The 19,508-nt window shown below is 38.6% G+C and overlaps 1 protein-coding gene across 2 annotated transcripts in view; it reads left to right on the top strand.

Annotated features, from left to right (window-relative positions):
* Window positions 1-19,508, top strand: part of fam135b (family with sequence similarity 135 member B) — a 74,925-nt gene that overhangs the window by 24,570 nt on the left and 30,847 nt on the right. For both annotated transcript variants that reach the window (XM_059349636.1, XM_059349637.1), the window contains exons 4-7: window positions 8,672-8,811; window positions 13,216-13,286; window positions 15,744-15,917; window positions 17,978-18,104. In XM_059349636.1, the coding sequence (XP_059205619.1) occupies window positions 8,672-8,811; window positions 13,216-13,286; window positions 15,744-15,917; window positions 17,978-18,104 (512 nt within the window). The remainder of the gene's footprint in view (window positions 1-8,671; window positions 8,812-13,215; window positions 13,287-15,743; window positions 15,918-17,977; window positions 18,105-19,508) is intronic.

Below are 19,508 nucleotides of genomic sequence, written 5' to 3'. Positions count from 1 at the left end.
GTGTCATTTAACTGGATGGAATATGAACATTTTCTACAAACGTCTCTGGATTGTAGTCGTCTCACAGATTAATTCCTTTATGTCTTGGCTGGATTTCTGAGGATTTAAAAGAGCTTCAATTAGAGACATGACTAAGGCTTTTCTTAAAAATACTTCAACCTTCAGACGCCAAAGGAGCATAAAACAGTTATTTCAACAGCTGCTTTTTGATGTGTCATGTATTTACTTCAGAATGCACCAGAATCTTTCATTTTGGGTAAAAGCCCCAGACTAAACTTAACCAAACAGATTTTTAACAAGTAACTATGCGCAGTAAGTTAATCTATTGGTGTGCTAATGCTATTGTTTTAGCTGTAAGATAATGAGAGTGGTGTCTGGGAATTTTATGGCTCTACGTTGTCTCCCTGATTGAAGACATTTGGCTGTCTCTGGGTTAAAGACTGACTCACTCACTCTGCATGAAAACCTGGTGTCTTTGAATATCTTCCAAACCCAAATAGTGGCAAGAAGATTTTACTTTAAACGTAAGCAGTTTCAGTTCTTAAACCCACTATCATTTTTTAGATAAAGATTGTCTGATCTTACTTTTTTCTGTGTTGTGTCAAGATATTTGCACATTTTAAAACAAAGAAAACTCTATGAGAATTTCTGTGCTTCAGGATCCGTTTCCTCTTGTCTTATAATGAGGGATTTAAGACTAGACAGAGCAGGTTTAAAGCTGGGTGTTTTTGCAATGCAGCATGCAGCACAAAAGAACAGCTAATCTTAAAATACCTTACTTCAAAGAAAACCACTTTCATTTGTGGCCAGAACATTGAAGTTCAACTAATTTTCACTTGGAAAAATAATTTTGCCAAAGGTATGTTCCTTAATTGAAATTCTCTAGATACCCAGCAACAAAAAAATCCAGCCAATAAATTATTTGGGAATAAAAACAGCACTTTATTTATGGATCTGACAATTATTTGCAGATAGTTTCTGTCATGACAGATTCCTTCCATATCTTGTCCTCTTTTGTATTCGAAGGTTGTGACACAGTGTTTCTGAACCTACCCAAGCGTTAAAATCTGGATCTCTGGCAATGCAGAAAGCTGTTTCACTGGCAATACTGATTCGCAGTAATAACAGCTATTTTTAGCTTGTCATGACTGGAGAGCTGTGTGTGTGTGTGTGTGTGTGTGTGTGTGTGTGTTTATCTGATCTACCTGTACTTGTGGGGACCAGCCTCTATAGCCAACTATTCTTGTGAGGACATTTTTGATTGTGAGGACATTTAGGTCTATAATATAATTTCAGGATCTGTTTCAGGTTGTAAGGGTAGGTCCTTAGTTTTATGTAGCTCACATGGTTAAGGTAAATGCCAGGGAGATAATGTAACCCTTTGAAGGTTCTCACAGCTATAGCAGCACCAATGTGTGTGTTTTTGTGTGCAAGATGTGATTTAGCTGTGCTTAAGTGGAACTGTTCCTTATAATGAAGTCTATTATTGTGAGAATATTTTGTATTATCATGTATTCGGTTTAAGGCATGTAGTTTTTTATGGTCAAGGTGAAAGCCACAATAAAGATATTGTATCTGTTTTCTCATAGCTATAGCAGAGCCAACTTGTGTGTGGAAATGTGTGGTGACAAGGACATAGCCGATTGTGAAGGTGCCGTTTTGTAGTCTGAGAAGTGACAATGATTGTAATTTCATGTGTTTTGTTCAGAAACACAGTGTCAGGAAATCCAGAAGGGAAGACGGTTTCTTTTATCTCATTAGTTCATGGATGGAGAGAAATCCTAAATAGCCAAAATAGTATTAGACCGCAATGGAAATGATAAAAATAGCAGTTCAGTAGTCTTGCTTTCAGTAATCTATTTTAGGGTGCTACTCCCTGGAGGTGCAGATTTGCATGATGTCAGGTGAGGAAAAGAAGGGAGAGTGTAGTCCAGCTGTAGGAGGCTTCAGGAGAGCTTAGTTTTGTTACTGTACATTGATTCAATACAGTATGAGTAAACATACTCATCTGCTATGATTCTTCTAATTATCCAGTCTGATGTCAAGGAAACTGACATTAAGTGAGTCAGCAGCACAATAAATATCCAGTATGCAAACACTGAAAAGAAAATGTTCACTCTGTGACCTTTATTCTCTTCAGTTAAATAACTCTTAAAAATATGTTAAATACACATATTTGGTTTCTTTAAGTTCTGCTGCAGCAGGCAGCCTTTTTTCTGGGTAAAAGTTCCAATAAAAAACAGCACAGCCCAGCACCCAACAGCAGACAGACAGTTAGGGACTAGGTTGTAAACATGTGGGGCATTTAGCTGCTAGAGACAGATTTCCCTTGCAAGTTGGTGGAGCCCAAAACAGAGCTAATAGAAGAGTGATTACTGGACGCATTAGGGGGTCAGAGACTCCAAATAATTTGTAATGTTGCTCCACAACGCATTTTCATCTTCACTCTGCACACTGCATACCAATTTCTTCCATCTGTTAATTATGCATACCTTTTAGACTTATATATATATATATATATAATCATTATTATTATTTTACATTTTAGTAGTACCGCTTTCTCTACCTAATAATGATACATAATATTTATTATCATATATTAATACTTAGCTACTAGATCTATAACTGAAACACGCGCACATGCATGAAGGCACGCACACAAACGCACACACACACACACACACACACACACGCACACGCGCACACACACACACACACACACACACACACACACACACACACACAAACACAGGGGTATCATTATTTTCGTTGTTTAATATTCACTCCCTGTCTGTCTATGTCACTGTATTGTCTTATTGCACTATTTGTCTGTCTGTCCATATCACTGTATTGTATGCACAATTAAAAAAAAAAAAGACTTATAATAATTCAAACAGGTGATTTCTATAAAAAATATACCCCCCGTACAGTTGTCCTGAACAGGAACCACAACCATTTGTATGGACCAGACTGTAAAGTTGGGCATTTTAACATGGGGTTCTATGGGGATTGACTCGCTTTTGGAGCCAACCTTCAAGTTGCAGCAAAATACATCATAAATAAGTCAGCTTTAGAGGTATTTGTAGGCATATTTTTCAAAGTAGACAGCTGCTTTTTCCTGCTTCCAGTCTTTATGCTAAGCTGGTCTGAGCTTAATTTAAATTTTCTAATCTCACACATGGAGGGAAAGCAAAGTAGCCTTTCCAAAAATGTTGGACTATTTGTTAAAGATTTACGCCCATCAGCCTGGGTAAATTGGAGCTTAATGAGGTTAGCCTTCCATTGTATTAATATGTGTAAAATGTATTTCTATATTCATGGCTGTACTATGCCATGTAAATGTAACAATACTATATTCCACTGTTTGTCAAGTCTATGAAAAAGTCACATATTCTGAAACCAATCTAATCCACTGGCTGCAATCCTACATAGGTAATAGTATTTTGGCATATAAGGAACACTGCAGCAGTGAGTGTGACAGTGAGCATCATATCCATATTGTAATTGGGAGGCTGCAGCCCTCCTCTCTCCTCCCCTTTGCAGCTCCTTCCACAAGGTCATGTATTAAGCCCGTGCACCTTTCAGGCTGGATCCTGAGCATCAATGCACCAACCATCTCCAGCCAGTGAGAGCAAATGCATTCATACAGGGAAACAGGAAATAATCCTTAACCGTGTTCTCTGTGAAAGTGTATGCTTGACATTTCAATTGTCTGTGCCCCTCAGACAAATGAATTGTGCGAGAAGGATCACGCCACACACTCGACTGAAGCATTTAATGACTGTGATTCACGCACAATAACATGGTGATTTTCAAGTCAGAATGTGAACAGGGAGAATTGGATTGTTGTTTAAGGTGTCTCGGGCTAAGATACACCCTCATATTAGTATTATGAAGAGCAATTCTGCGTTTTGTGTTTTAGTGATAGGGAGTGACTAGCAGACACACACACTCTCACACACACAGCAGATGTGGAGCACCAGAAGCTGTAAGCATATTATCGCCAGCACAGACTTACTGTGGCTAAAGCTTAGGGGCATTTCAGCAGGTTTTAATGTGCAGGATGTGATAAGTCCCCAACACCTGGGAGAACTGCAGTATATCAAAATGTCAAAACTCTGCAGGTTTGATGTATTTCTCTTGGTCAAACCTACTGTAAACATGAATGTGAGAACTAAATATAAATATAAACACTGCAAATATTCATTTCCTTACTTTGACAATTTCTGCCTAGAAAAAAAAATATATATGGAAGATAAAATCATGGGCAACAGCAATTGCTTTAATTATTTAAAAGTCCCCTCCATTAAAATGTTGTTTTTTTATGTTTATGTCACCTAAAATATCTGACATTGACTATACTGACTTGTATCCGTGTAAAGTTTGTCACTAAAGAGGTGTTTTCATGTCTGTGGTGAAATTGCTAAAATATCACTGATTTTAACATGGTGATTGCTTTTTTTCTGGGTAAAAGTTTCAATAAAACATTTCTCAATCAGCACCAATCAGCAGACAGACTGACAGGTATGGACTAGGTTGTGAACATGTGGAGCATTTAGCTGCTAAAGAGTCAGATATCCCTCTCAAGTTGGAGGAGCCCAAAACAGAGCTAATAGAAGTCCTTATACTCGAGTCACAATTTTGCAATATGGTGAATATTGTGATAAAATATATGTATATATATATATATATATATATACTAATAGAGAGAGAGAGGGAGTCAAACCCACAGACTGACCAGCAAAGTATTCAGTCAAACTGAACTTAACTGATACCAAATATCAATATATCGATACTTGGCGGCCATTTAAAAATATCGCGATACTATGCTGTATTGATATTTTCTCTCACCTGTATTATTCTAATACATCTGCTTGTCACTAACTCGACTCCCCATCTCAGTCTGGGACTGACTAAGCATTGAACATAAACATGTGTGACTAAATCTCTGTGCGCTGCTCTTTCACTGGTCAACCTAGTGTGACGTAGGTGGGCAGGGCACAAAGCCAGATGCAGAATTTCTCAACGACGAAGAAAGAGTAGTAAGGTTCCAGCACCTTTTCACAGTCTGTCATAAGACACTTTATTTGTCATTGTTGGCACTACATGAAATTGTGTTTATACGAGATAAAAAAACATAAAAACAAGATGAGATAAGAAACAAGACAGCAACGTTTAACAGGACTTAAAAATAATAAAAATGCATTGCAAGTGTTGGAGTACAGTAGGGGGGAATTTACAGTTTTATTATTTTCAGCTACTACACAAGGGTGGGGGTGACTGGGCCTATGGTGGTTCTTCACTCTGTTTATTCAGATGTTGATGGTTCTGTATCTGTTCCCCAATGGCAGGGAGACAAACAAAGCGACCTGGGCTGTTTTTCTTACGACCAGACCAAGTCCTTCTGTTTCTCTATAGGAAAATCATGTTTAACCAAATAAGTCAAACTGTATGACTTAATAAGTCACGATTTTGAAATAGTATGAATAACATGATGGATGATGTGGAATGAAATAAAATGGGGATGGAGGGGAAAAAACTTCTATGCACTGTCCTTATGCACTGCCTGATAGCTCCAACCTACTATTGGACTTTAACTTAACCCATGGCACTTATTCATGTGTTGTCTTCTGCCTAGATCCCTGTCGGTGTTGTATGAAGTCTCAGTTCTAACATTGTAAAATTTTATGGTGATTGTTCAGGTAAAAGTGGTAGCCAGAAACAAAAGAGTATTGCATCAAAAATACTATTTTAGTTGTGGATCATTAACCAGGATCATATTTATGATGCAATCAGAAGAAAAAAAATGTTTTTGTTCTTTTTTTAGTCCTATTTTGTTCTTTTTTTTTATCTATTTATGTTTGGATAAAATGGCAGAAAATGGGCTTCCAAAGACATTAAAGAGACACTTTGTAATTTCTTGAAGAAGAAACAACATATTTTTCACATTGAAAGGTTTATAAAAGAATACCTCATAGTGTTTGCTGTTGTGTTAGATTGCATTACATTGTAGAGGTTTCTGCTTCCCCTTTGTTTGCAGTCATCATTGCTATCGATGTTAAACCCGAGATCTCAGCAAAGCAGCATTCTTATCAAGGTCTTATCACTACTGCTCCCTTGGTACATAATTTAACGATTAATCAATCTTGTAAAACAAACTGGCATTCAAAGGAAGTACAGTATGTGTGAGTGTGTGAAAGTCTCAAGGGCGACTGCAGCAGCTTCAGTTCATTGATTTAGTCACTTTGGACACACTAAAGGGCCCCCCGGCACAGGAGAGAGGGCACCAGAGCACCCAGGGAGATCACGAGCCCTTCAGAGGTCAATCATTTATGTTAATTCCTGCGCACTGTACAGTCTATATAATCCACCTCACTTGTCTGTGTGCAGACGGTGGATGCGAAACCCAAAGAAAAACACAAACACAAGGGGACATGTCAGAAAATATCAAATATCATCACACTGCGGCGCGACAGTGCTAACACAAAGACACAACTCCTTCCACATACAGTGCATATCCAGAGGGATTACGACATTTTTGTCACACATCCACCAAGTCTTTGACAACAGTCACGCTCCCACACATCCCTCATCCTGGCTGGGGCTGCTTGATGCTGCACGTACTGACAGCATTATCAGGAGGAGGCCTGTGGAGAGAGGGAGAGTAAGAATGAGGCTGAAAAGAGCACAACCTCAGCAGGGGACTTCAAAGACCTCTCACGGCTCGCAGCTGGATAGCAGCAGAGCAGGGGAGGATGTGCTAGTCGAGTAAACAGCCATCAGGTGCACACAGAGTGCTGCAACATGTCCAAACATGGTTGGACATGCCAGGCAGGTAGATGTAAAATCAGTGTTCACTGTAGGGATGTTCCTAATGACTACTTTCCCTGACATTTAAAGGGAAGTTTAAACTTAGGCTAGTCGATGAGTCTAAAGGTAAGAAAGCACCCAGAAAACAGTCGAAATTGAGCCCAATTGAATCTATGAGGTTGAACACTGAAATAATATTGCATATACTGCAGGAGCCATTTGAAATCACAAAATTGAACATTAAAAATTGCTAAAATCAATTTGTTTGCATGTCTGCTGGAGGATTACAACATCCTGAACAAATGGGGGAAATTATTGTCTGTGTTTATTGAGCTTAAAAACAACTGATAAATATGCCATATATATATAATATATAAGGCTTTTATCAGATCCCTATATTCAGATTCCTGTCCATTCCTGATAAACGCCACAATAGCAGTGTCGTCCGAGTACTTCTGGATGTGGCAGGACTCAGAGTTGTATTTGAAGTCCGCTGTGTTCAGTGTGAACAGGAATGGAGCCAGAACAGTGCCTTGTGGAGCCCCTGTGCTGCTCATTAATGTCCCATAAACACAGTTCCCAAATCTGACATACTGTGGTCTTCCTGTCAGGTAATCTGTGACCCAGTAGATAAAGGAAAGATCCACTCCCATCTCTGTGAGCTTGTTTTTGAGTAAGTTGGGTTGAATGGTGTTGAATGCGCTTGAAAAATCAAAGAACATGATTCTCACATAAGCACCAGTTTCCTTCAGATGAGCAAGGGCACAGTGAAGCATGTAGTGGACAGTGTGTTCACTTCGATGTGTTGTTTCATCAGTCTACAGAACAAAAGTTTACGTCCTCAATATGGCAAAAAAATTCAGGTCTAGCACAAACCAGCATTCATTTTTCCATGGTGTTTCTCAAGGTCTTGGGGTCCTTATGTGCTATTTTGGGGGGGATTTTTGACCATATAAAAGTGATCTGTTTCATTCTGAAGAGTCAGCTTTTTCAAAACCAACATGGCTCAGTTTAAAATTTTGTTTCAAAACAAAACTTCTCATCTCTTCTGACATGATTTTGACATCAGATGATTTGCTACCACTACACTTCATAGTGATGTTTGTTCAAACATCTATGTCACCGGATTTAAATTAATGCCTCTGACTGCAGTAAATCTAACATCTGTCATTAAAGGAATGTATAAAAATAAGACTGTCTTCTGATTAGTCTAAAAATCTGACTTTTACAGAGAAATTTGTAGCTTTGTGGAGTTCATCTTTTGGGGGCAGCCTATTTCTCGTTTGCAGCGATCGCTTAATTACATTTATTTATTCATTTTTATTACACATTTATGACTAGAACATCTCGACACAGTGTTGAGCTGCATCTCAAATTAATCTTGAGGTTCCCAGCTTTCAGATGGTGTCCTCGAAAGCTGCCTCGAAAGTGCAGAGACATTGAACATTAGTTTCAAGTAACGTGAGCTGCTATAATAATACTAATACACATTTTCACAAATCTTCGCAAACATTTCCAGATCTCAGTACACACACTCAGATCCCTAACCAATACTAGTAAACACTGGCAAATGTCAGGTCACACTTTCTCAAAACTCATTCATTATTTTCAAAATCTGGGTACTTATTACAAAATCAGAGCACATACTGCAAACAGGCAATGCATCATTATAATTTTATTATTAAAAACAGTGTATTCCAGAGACAACGCATTCAATCAATTAAAAATTAATGATGGTGTTGTTCTTAAAGCTCTGCGTGTTGTGAAATTACTGACTGCTGCAGGGAATCAGTGATACTGTTGTACCAACAAGCTGATTCTTGACAGTGCTAATTGTGCATGTTGCTGTGTCCCACATCAGGAGAATGCAGCTTCAGCTCTGCGGGGGTCTACGACGGCACCGTGTTCAGCCGGATATTTCAAATCCTCTACAGAAATGAGGAGATTACGGTGAACGACTGTATGAACTTCAAAGTCCACCTGCTATTGGATGGAGAACGGGTGAGTCATACTGGTGACATTCTCTGTCCGCACACGTAAACGCACAAACAAGATAGAAAGGGGAATGCCATTTGGCTGCATGCATTTTATCAGTAGCCTGGCTGTAAAATGCATTACAGATAATTACAGTGAAAACAGCTGTATGATAGTTGAATTAAATGACCATAAATTAATGCATTTTATCATCCATTTTCCCGTCCTACATGTTTCTGTGCCCCGCTCCTACTGCCTGATACAAACAATACTTCCTTTTCATGACAGAGATTTAAGACAGTTAATGTAATGAAGTCATATAATAAGGCTGAATAATGGAAGAGTAATTCTGCTCTGACATTTGCAAAAATGTCAGTAGACTTGTACTGTTGCCAACTTGCCAAATCCATTGCTAAAAACAAAATAAATTGCTGGATCAATTGCTCTAAATTTCATAACTTCAAGCAAATAGTGCAGTGGCTTTTGGGTGTAGCCATTTTTGAGTTCATGTCCATCCAGAACAAGCCATTACTTGGATCATGGTATTACTACACTGCAAAAAATGTGGTTTCTAAAAACAAGATAAAAACACTAAATGTAAGGGAAATGATCTTGCTGCATGGACAGATAATTTCACTTGACAAGATTTCTTAAATTAAGATTGTGAAATCTAGAAATAGGCATGTTGAACGCTTAAAATAAGAAATAAACTCTTAAAACAAGATAAATAATCTAACACTTCTAAATCTTAAGTTTTTTTAATCTTGGTAAGAAACAAATAATTTCCAGTGCACTCTGCTCAGGCCAGTTCATCGCTGCTTGCAGCTTTAATTTATCTTGTTTTAAGAGCTGTGGCTCAGTTGGTAGAGCGTTTGTCCAATAACTGGAAAGTTGGTGGTTCGATCCCTGACCATGGCAGCCTACATGTCGAAGTATCCTTGAGCAAGATACTGAACCCCAAATAGCTCCCAATGCTGCGTTCATCGGTGTGTGAATGAATTCCCAATGGTGGCAGGTGGCACCAGTGTGCTTTGGATAAAAGCACTATATAAGTGCAGTCCATTTACCATTTAACATCTGATCAAGTGCACAATAGACACAGCACTCCCTGTAATGTTAACACAGCTATATTCATTTTGCACTTTAATATACTTTTTCTTTTCATTTAGGCTATATATTTATTAAATTACCAGAAAACATGCTATATTGGGAGATTTATCATTTTTTGGGCCACAACACCCAGCCCTAAGTTTCTCTTTGTTTTGAAAGTTATTTTTGGGTCATTTTTCAGTTTTATTTTATACTGAGACTTACAGAGTGAAAGGGGGAAACAGAGGGAAAGACATGCAGGAATGGACTCTGAGCAGGATTCAAACCTGGGCCGCCTGTTTACAAGGACTAAGCCTTATTGGTTTGCTCTCTACCAGTGTGCCACCGAAACGCCCCCAGTTTTTCTCTTTAACCAGAGATATCATTGGTTTAAAAAGGCATTGAAATGGCTGTCTGAAGTTCGGGCCCCAAAAGCAAAATGGTACAAGGACTAAGGCTGGCCCTGACCACCGAAGATACATTTTACTAATTCTTAGCTACAATATTCTCCTTCAAAAGAATTTAGTCCTAACCATTCTCGACACAGGAACACTTTGAGGATTATTGAGTTCAACAACTTGCCTCTTGGAATTTATGTGCTTTAATTGACAGACAAATGTAAATTGCCTGTGCCCCTTGCTCATGTTCATCTGAAATGATCAGGCGTGTAAACCTGCCAGACAGTTATTGATGTACTGTCCTTTATGGTTTCACCGTGGGCGCGATCCCAAATATTCACTCTGCCTGTTTTTGTTGTTGGGAGCCACCGGAGCTCAAATTGATCAGCGGTGACAGCGGTGAGACAGACTCGAGGCCGGGATGTGGGGGAGCTAAGATGGCCCCCGCTCGGAGCTAATCATCCATATGATAGCCATAGCTCACACATTGACATTACCCCGCACCATCGCTCAACTGCTGTGACATTTGTCCACAGAACGAAGCCTGGATTACTGTGGAAAAGATCCCTGCTTCAGTCACAATGTGGACATTCTGTCTCACATGACTCTGCATGACTCCTAATTTTAGAAGATTTCATTAAAGACATTCGTGTGAAGGTGTGGAGACAGAGGAGCTTTAAGGGATATCAGATTTCAGCTGTAAGCTCTCCTCCCGAAGGCTCTCCGCTCATTAACCTTCCGGAGGTTATCTGCCGCTCACAGCTACAGATAGCACAGACAAAAATAGCCCCTATGTCCCCTGAGTACACCCGTATGTATGCTTAATCAATCAGAACATCCATACTGGACAGAACTGCAAAGATCTGTATATTTGCCGTGCAGTATTGGTGTACATTTTAGATGAACATAAGGAGAAAGAGAGGAACAACTGTGTATAACCTTTATTTTAATTAGCAACACTGCACCTCAATCTTCAAAAGACTCCACTCTCGGGCACTGCCTTTGTAGTTTCCTCATACCTTTTTTTCCCACTTTGTTTTTCAAATTCAAATAGGTGTTCTGTGTTTCCATAAGCCATGGTATTCTATGGCCCTTTGAACATGAGATTAATTGAATTATGTTCAACCTACATCAGATTAAAAGAAATGGGATGCAAGTTGGTGATCACACAGTGAATAGAAAGACGTCATTAAAAAGAACTAAATCAGCATTGCAAACAAGGCTGGCCAGTTCTATGCAAAGTAGTAGTAGTGGGATGGCTCCCTCTCTGTCACATTATACCTAGGCTGAATCCCAGATAGACTTATAGTGCTTTTGGCTGCTTTTAAGAAAATCACACAGAATTTGGAGAAACCTTTTCAACCAAGGATGACTGGATTACTGTTGTCAACTACAAGGGCGTAAGAGATTACAGACCTCCATCAAGGCCAAACTTTATCTCACAATGTTGAAGATGAAAATTAATTTGTGGATCAACCTTGTGATTCAGATTGGCTTCAAAATTGAATGGGTTCTTCCTTGGCCCACACCTTTCCACACAGTTTTATGAACAATAGTTTTCACAAAATACTGCTGCCAGATTGAACCAAAAACATAACCTCCTTGGCATAGGTAATGAAATAAATCATATAGAGTATCTGACCTCAATCTTAAGGCTACAATAAAAGACAATACATACAATGGAACACACATACATACAAAATGGAAAAGGTTCAGACCAGTATTTATATGAATTAACATCCATATTGTAAGATTCCACACCTGTAATTTATGTCTGATGCCAGGCAAGCCAAACCTTGCTCAACCAGATGTTTCAATAACCTATTCCTCAACATATCTTAACTTCAACCAGGTATTTCAGTTGCAATCCCTCACCACAACCTAACTTTAACCAGGTGTTTCAGTCACCTATCCCTCACCACAACCTAACTTTAACCATATTTTTTAATAACCTATCCCTCACCATATTTTAACTTTAACCAGGTGTTTCAGTCACCTTTCCCTCACCATATCTTAACTGTAACCAGGTGTTTCAGTCACCTATCCCTCACCACAACCTAACTTTAACCAGGTGTTTCAGTCACCTATCCCTCACCATATCTTAATTTCAACCAAGTGTTTCAGTCACCTATCCCTCACCATATCTAAACTTTAACCAGGTGTTTCAGTCACCTATCCCTCACCATATCTAAACTTTAACCAGGTGTTTCAGTTGCCTATCCTTCACCATATCTTACCTTTAACCAGGTGTTTCAGTCACTTATCCATCACCATATCTTAACTTTAACCAGGTGTTTCAGTTGCCTATCCTTCACCATATCTTAACTTTAACCAGGTGTTTCAGTCACTTATCCCTCACCATATCTTAACTTTAACCAGGTGTTTCAGTCACTTATCCCTCACCATATCTTAACTCTTAACCATGTCCTAACCTTAACTACAACCAGGTGTTTTGGTTGCGTAACCATAACCTTAACCATACCATAGTAGACATGAATTTTAACTATACTGGCATTGGACATAAAAAAATGTTATGAACATATTGCAGGGTTTCACATAATCCATTATTGCCATTGTTACAAGGTTAGGCCTGCAACATGAACAACTATTGTGTTGATCATATTAATTAAAAAAAAAGTTAAAAATCCATGAGAAGAATTGTTTTAATGTTTATTTGAATTGGAATCAGAATCTATGTTCCGGGGAATCTGCCTCATGTCGAAAAAAAGACAAATGAACAAATAATGAATGTAAACTGGCACTCAAGCTAAAACAGGCCACACCACACTCACACCACCACAGCATTGCTTGTCTTGTTTTCATGAAGTTACTTGACAATTAAAGTATTTACCCATGTGGCATTTTCATTATTTTTTGTCTACCCTCCTCCATGTCACCTATAATGTCCATGCACTAACAACACTACTGAACCAATGTTTTGCAGGTGGAGGAAGCCTTGAGTGAAGTGGACTTTCAGTTGAAGCTGGATCTTCATTTCACCGACAATGAGCAACAGTAGGTTTTTGAGCAGTTTGGAAATGTTTGTTTGTGTGTTTGAGATAGAGGAAGAGAGAGCGAGAGAGACCACTAGACTTTCCCCCTGTGCAGCTTTTATGCAAGAGTGAGAATGCTAACTAGGCATGAATAAGGTCTATTATGCCTTTTGGCTCACAGCCATTGCTTTAACCACCTGATCACAACTCCTGTTCTAGCATTACATGATTACTGTGATTTTTCTGTTTGCTTGGGACAAACATCAGAAGAAATGGGTGGTTTTCATTAGCATATGGCAAGAGGCACTATTTTTGTAAAGGCACCACTCTTGTATCAACCAGAAGCTGCACATTAGTAAAGTGTAGTGTCGTGTTTGTGTTTTTAAACTGTTAATTCACCATTTTTGTCATACCTGTGTGATTATAGTACTTGTCAACGGTACACAGGACTGAATTATGGAGCTCCTTGTGTGTATCTTGACGTGGACAATGGTTGCTTTTACTGAATTTTTAGGACTGTAGAATATCTACTAGGTTTTCATTACCATTCCAGTCAAAATACAGACTTGTTCTTTCATTAGTGCAAGACAGTATGCTGCCCTACAAAGCCTGACTGCAGTAACTACATTTTTGGTCAAAATTGAGTTATAACTGAAAATGAACTCCTTGATGAAAGTTTTAGATTTCAATTTTGCTTTATTTCAGAGAAATAATTATATAAAAACCACAAAATCCAACTCAAAACCAAGCAGTAATTGCACTTAGCACAGTCTGCTTTGGATATATATATACAAATTTAAACATAAAAATAATATAAATTATATGTTTATTTGAAAGGGAAATTATTATCTAGATAGTGATCAAGTAAAAAGTGAGATAAAATTATATTAAGGCTAAAATATAACATATCTTTATAATATTTAGTCTAAAATATAAAATATAAAAGCTGAAAGAAGACAACAGCATTGTGGTTAGTGCACTCTGTTTCTGCATTACTATTAGAACCTTTTACAGCAATGCTATAACTACATTTTTTCATTTTTGAGCATAAAAATTACATCATCAGTACATGTAGTAAAAAGTGTCATATCACTTATCGACATAACCAATTTGGCCAGCCAGTTGAAACACATTAAAAAATGTTAAAGCAGTTTTTCTCAGTTTTACCGTTTGCGTAGTTACTGCAGTTAGAATTTGTAGGGCAGAATAGGCTACAGGGCCTTAGTAATGATGTTAAATTGTTAGTGAACAATGCTCCACATTCTAAGACATTTAAAGAGTCAGACAAAAGGAAAGGAGCTGCTTCTTTGAGCTACTGACTCTCCAGGGTCAGATGGAATAAATTTAAAGATTCCTTTCTACCAGTTGCAATAAAATCACTTAATTAGCATTTCATTATTCTGTACTCTCTGTAGATTTGAATCAGCGCTGTAATGTACAGTTTATCTGAATTTTAATTGTTTTATTTGTGTTTTTGTTACTTTTTAGTATCTCATCTGTTGCTGTCCATTGCCAAACAGGCACTGATCATTGTTCAGACACCCTATTGGATATATGGGTCTGTAAGCCCAATAGTCCGAAAATTCACACTGGAGTCCAGTAACTGCTGATGTGCTTCTTGACAGTTATGTTACAATGCTGAGTTTCAGGAATAGCAACATTTAGTCACAATTACAGACCAGGGGCCTCATGTATCAAAGCTGCATACGCACAAAAACATTGCTTACGATGTTTTTCCCGCACACGCCACATGTATGACGTGAACTTGCTGTGAGAATGTGCGGTGGCACCGCAAAATTTTGTTTGGCGGAAACTACTGTCTTTTATGCTCTATTTAAAATGTGTTTCATATCTAAACTCAAACTACACACAACTGGCATTGTGTTTACAGTTTATAGCTCTCGGACAATGGAGGGAAATTTTCCATCCTCAATAACCCGCTCTAAATATGAGGGGGTAGATTATTTTTTTTCATCTATTATCATATTCTAGGTTTCACCTGTGTACTGCTGCCTACTTGTGCAATGATAGTATGTTGAAGTCTGTATGTTTTTTAAGATTGTATATTTTCTTAATTCTATATATTCTGCTATTTCTACTATTTTTATATATTCCGAATTTCCCTCCGGGGATCAATGAAATATTTCTGATTCTGATTATGGAGCGCATACATTTTTCACAGATAACCTGCCTTAATTATTGTGTCAAACCGATCACTGATTGTTTCCCCTTTGGTTTAACATGGAGATGTTAACGCTACAGTTGCACAGCGTTCCATGACGCACATTTCTAGTTTTGGGAGTATGCCATCTTTCAGTATGAAAGCTACGCACTCTTTGATACTTGAGGCCCCTGGACTATTGATCCTGTGGGAACAATGGGATGTTGAATCAATGGCAGGGCACCTTTGAGATGTGGAAAAAGCAGTTAAGTTAATTTGTCATTTGTGTATTGATATAGCTCTTCTTCCATTCCCTAGGCTGGCAGAGATAGCGACTGTCCCTCTGATCAGCAGTCGGACCCTCAGCCTCCACTTTCACCCGCGGAGAGGCCTCCACCACCACGTCCCTGTCATGTTCGACTACTTCCACCTGTCCGTTATTTCTGTCTCCATACATGCTTCACTGGTTGCCTTACATCAGCCGCTAATCAGGTAGAGTTCAAAGACCTTGAAATCACTCAAAGACCCTTTTGATATGATCCGACCCCAGAGACCCAATCGACCACTTCCTATGCCCGGTCCTTCTTAGTTACTGTTGCTATGCCTGTCAAGCTTTCCACTTTTGCACAGCACATATCCTGTTCAGAATAATAACATGCAGATTAACATCTTCAAAATCTTAGTAAGTTTTAAAACAATTGGTCTTTGATTTAACCCTTTGATGCACAATATGGGTCTAAAGTGACCCGTATGTATGAGTTTTTATGTTATATATCTTTGCAATAAATTATTTTCATCATTCAGTATTCCAGGATTTCCTCAATTAGTTTGTTTTTGATTACCATACATCCTAATTTTATGTTTTCCTTAATTAATTTTTAAATAAATTCCCTTTTTGTGTCACTACTCTTCTAATGCACAACATGGGGTAAAAATGACCCATATCCATCTTTTAGCTAAGTAGCTTGCTAAGCTAACTACTTAGCTAACTTCTTTGCGAAGAATTTAGCTAAGTAGCTTGCTAAGCTAACTACTTTGGTAGCTTCTTGGCTAAGTAGTTAGCTTAGCAAGCTACTTAGCCAAGTAGCTAGCTATGTAATAAAACAAAAACTTTTTTTCTTCTTAAGTATGAGAGGCAAAATGGAAATAAAGATCAGTTGTTTTAAAAAACAAGATATTTAAAAAATACTTGGAATATTCAATCATAAAATAAGTTGATATCAAAAGATAGAGCACAGAAACACACAGCAAGCATTAAATAACATGGGAACTGAATGCAGGTCATTTTTGACCCATGTTGTGCATTAGAAGGGTTAAGATGGAGGAAAACAATTTGACAGCTGAAATGACGAGTCTGGCCTGCAGACTTTATCAACTGTAGTTTGCTAGTTAATTAAGCCAGCTGTATACATTCTGACTTCATTTCGCAACCATTGAAGTTGCCCCCTGCTGATCATTAGAAAGAATCAGGTTTAATGTGCTCTCACATTGGCTTCACTTTTCACACCCAGAGGTTGCCACTTGGTCCGGTTGACTGCCATGACTACAGCAGTATGAACTCAAAACAAACAGATTTAGCTGTGACTTAATTGCAATAAACCTTCGGTTCCCTATAAAGGGGGTTATCCCTAGGTTCCCCGGGTCCTATGTTCCCCGTTTTTCCCAAATAAGGTCCTATGTTCCCCTGTAGCAATACATACCAGGGAGCAATCTATCAATCTGTATGGTAGACTCCCAGCAGGCCTACCGTCGCATGGCCCACCTTAGCTCAAGCAGCCCAAAACTTAAATTTGCACAGCAGCTACTTTCTGGTTACTTTGCAGTTCATTTTTTGGCTTTTTAAATCTAGGATTACTCAAGTTTGTATATTCCCACCCCTAATCATATTGTCTTGCATTTAGGGTTAGGGTTAAGTTATTTGCATATGTGCGTCAAACAGCCCATAGGCCTACATAGACCTATTTGCCATGGAGTAAGCTAGTACCTGAACAATTGCAGCTTGCGATATAGCTAATAAAAACTGTTTATTCCTGAAAGCTAAACCACTACACTTTCCAACCTCACACATCTTCAACATGAAAGCTTGACATGCATGCTGTGCCTTGCTACAGTTGCTGTTGAACTGACTATACTAGGGAGATGTAGATTTCTACTGTGAAGACTATAATTGCAGTCATATATAATAAACATATAATATCAAGAACAGAATAACTCAAGTGAATGAGCTGCTAGCACAGCTTTTTCCTCCTTCCTATTTGTTTTGGTAGTCACATTTAAGAATGTATCCATTAGCTGCTTGTATGGATACACTTATAGAAACACTTATCTGATGAATTCAGCCTTCAATATCATAAACTCAGTATTTATACATGCATTACATAGATTACTGCAGCACTTGATTGATTGGAACAGTAGCAGCTCCCACCTCTCAGCTTATCTGTCTTTCTTCACACATCCACACACACACACACACACACACACACACACATACACATATACACACACACTCTCATGCTTTGTCCCTGCATGTGTCCTCTCTGTTCTCTCTGCAGCTTTGCACGTACAGGGAAGGGCTCCTGGCTGGGGAAGGGCTCGCCAGAGAGCCCGAGCGACCCATCTGCCATGTCTGTAGAGAACCTTGTGTTCGGAGCTGGCTACTGCAAGCCTGTCATCTCTGAGGTATGTTAACCTTTAGCAGTTCAGCTGTGTTCAAATGCAACAGTCAAAGCCTGTTTTGTCTCACAAAGCTGAAAACAGCATAGAATGAGCCAGTCTCCGCTCAGCTGGTTGTTCCCTTTTTTTGTTTTTTTCGAAGCAAGCCGCTAAATGCCAACCGATGACGTAAATGTGATCTCGGTTTAGGGACAGAGGCCGATGGATTTAGTTGTGATTTGCTTTGGCATGTCACCCAGAAGCAACAGGATTCAGCCCAAGAGCCAAGCAGAGAGTCATTCTGATCTGGATCGCTGATCCTGGACCAGTCTGTCCCTCAGAATCTGTCATTTGTTGGGGCTCCGTGGAGTCTTAAGGCTTAAAGACCAGAGGCCAACACAGAGATTATTACTGTGCTGCACTGTGGCTTTTCATAATATCTGATTAACCCACCTGCCCAGGCATGTAGGCTCTGGGCTCAGCATCTGGAAGTGATAGCAGCTCTCTTTGGAAATGATGGTGTAGTCTTGTCACCTCCCTCTGGTGCCTCTATTCCCATTTACTGTATAGTTAAACTGCAAGATTGCATGATGACAGAAGTGATAATCAAATTACTATTATCAAAATAATCAGTCATGATTATATATATATGAACTAAATAACTTTATGGCTCTTTAATCACCTTAACATACAGGTTTGCTGCAGTTATCCATTTGTTTCTACAGAGATGGGGTGTGTTCCATACAGTACTAATCGTGTACAGATTGTACTATGTAAACTGTATTTAAAACACTCTGGAGAAAAAAGAAATAATTTGACATTTCTGGAAAATATATAGTCATACAGAAATACTTGAGGCTGCTACTATGCCTGCTCAAGAAATAGTTCCAGTGAGTAACTCCCCATAAATGCACAAGTGAATGTCTTTAATAGGGCTGTCAAACCCTAACCTTAACTCTTAACAGGATCATTTTTAATTATAATTTTGGCATGTCAAAAATCCATACTTCACACCAATTATAATCGAGTTTTGAATGCTGTATTCAAGATTATATTCACTACCGTAGCACAGACATAGAATACATGAACGTATTGTTCTCAACAGCATTATATAAAATAGACTAAACAAACCATTAAGAGAATTCACTAAAATAAGAAGCTAAAAAAGCTAAAGGAGAAAGCGTAATCACAGATAATAGGACAGGGAGAAGCTGCTGCAAGTATGCACACTGTCATTTGTTGTAGCCTTGCTGTACTGCTGCTGTATGTAGTATGCTCACATAGGAAAAGAGACTAAAGAAAGAAAACGTACAGCCAGAATACATATGGTTGTTTTTGGTTTATGTAAACCCTGAATCTAAAAAAGGTTTCAATACATAGAATAAATATTGGGGCTACAAGGTGGTGTAGCACTCTTGGTGCCTCACAGCA

Source organism: Centropristis striata, chromosome 14, assembly GCF_030273125.1.
Source record: "Centropristis striata isolate RG_2023a ecotype Rhode Island chromosome 14, C.striata_1.0, whole genome shotgun sequence".
In the NCBI taxonomy this organism is placed as follows: domain Eukaryota; kingdom Metazoa; phylum Chordata; class Actinopteri; order Perciformes; family Serranidae; genus Centropristis; species Centropristis striata.
The sequence above is the reverse complement of the archived record's forward strand: the minus strand, read 5'-3'. Positions and strand labels throughout refer to the sequence as shown.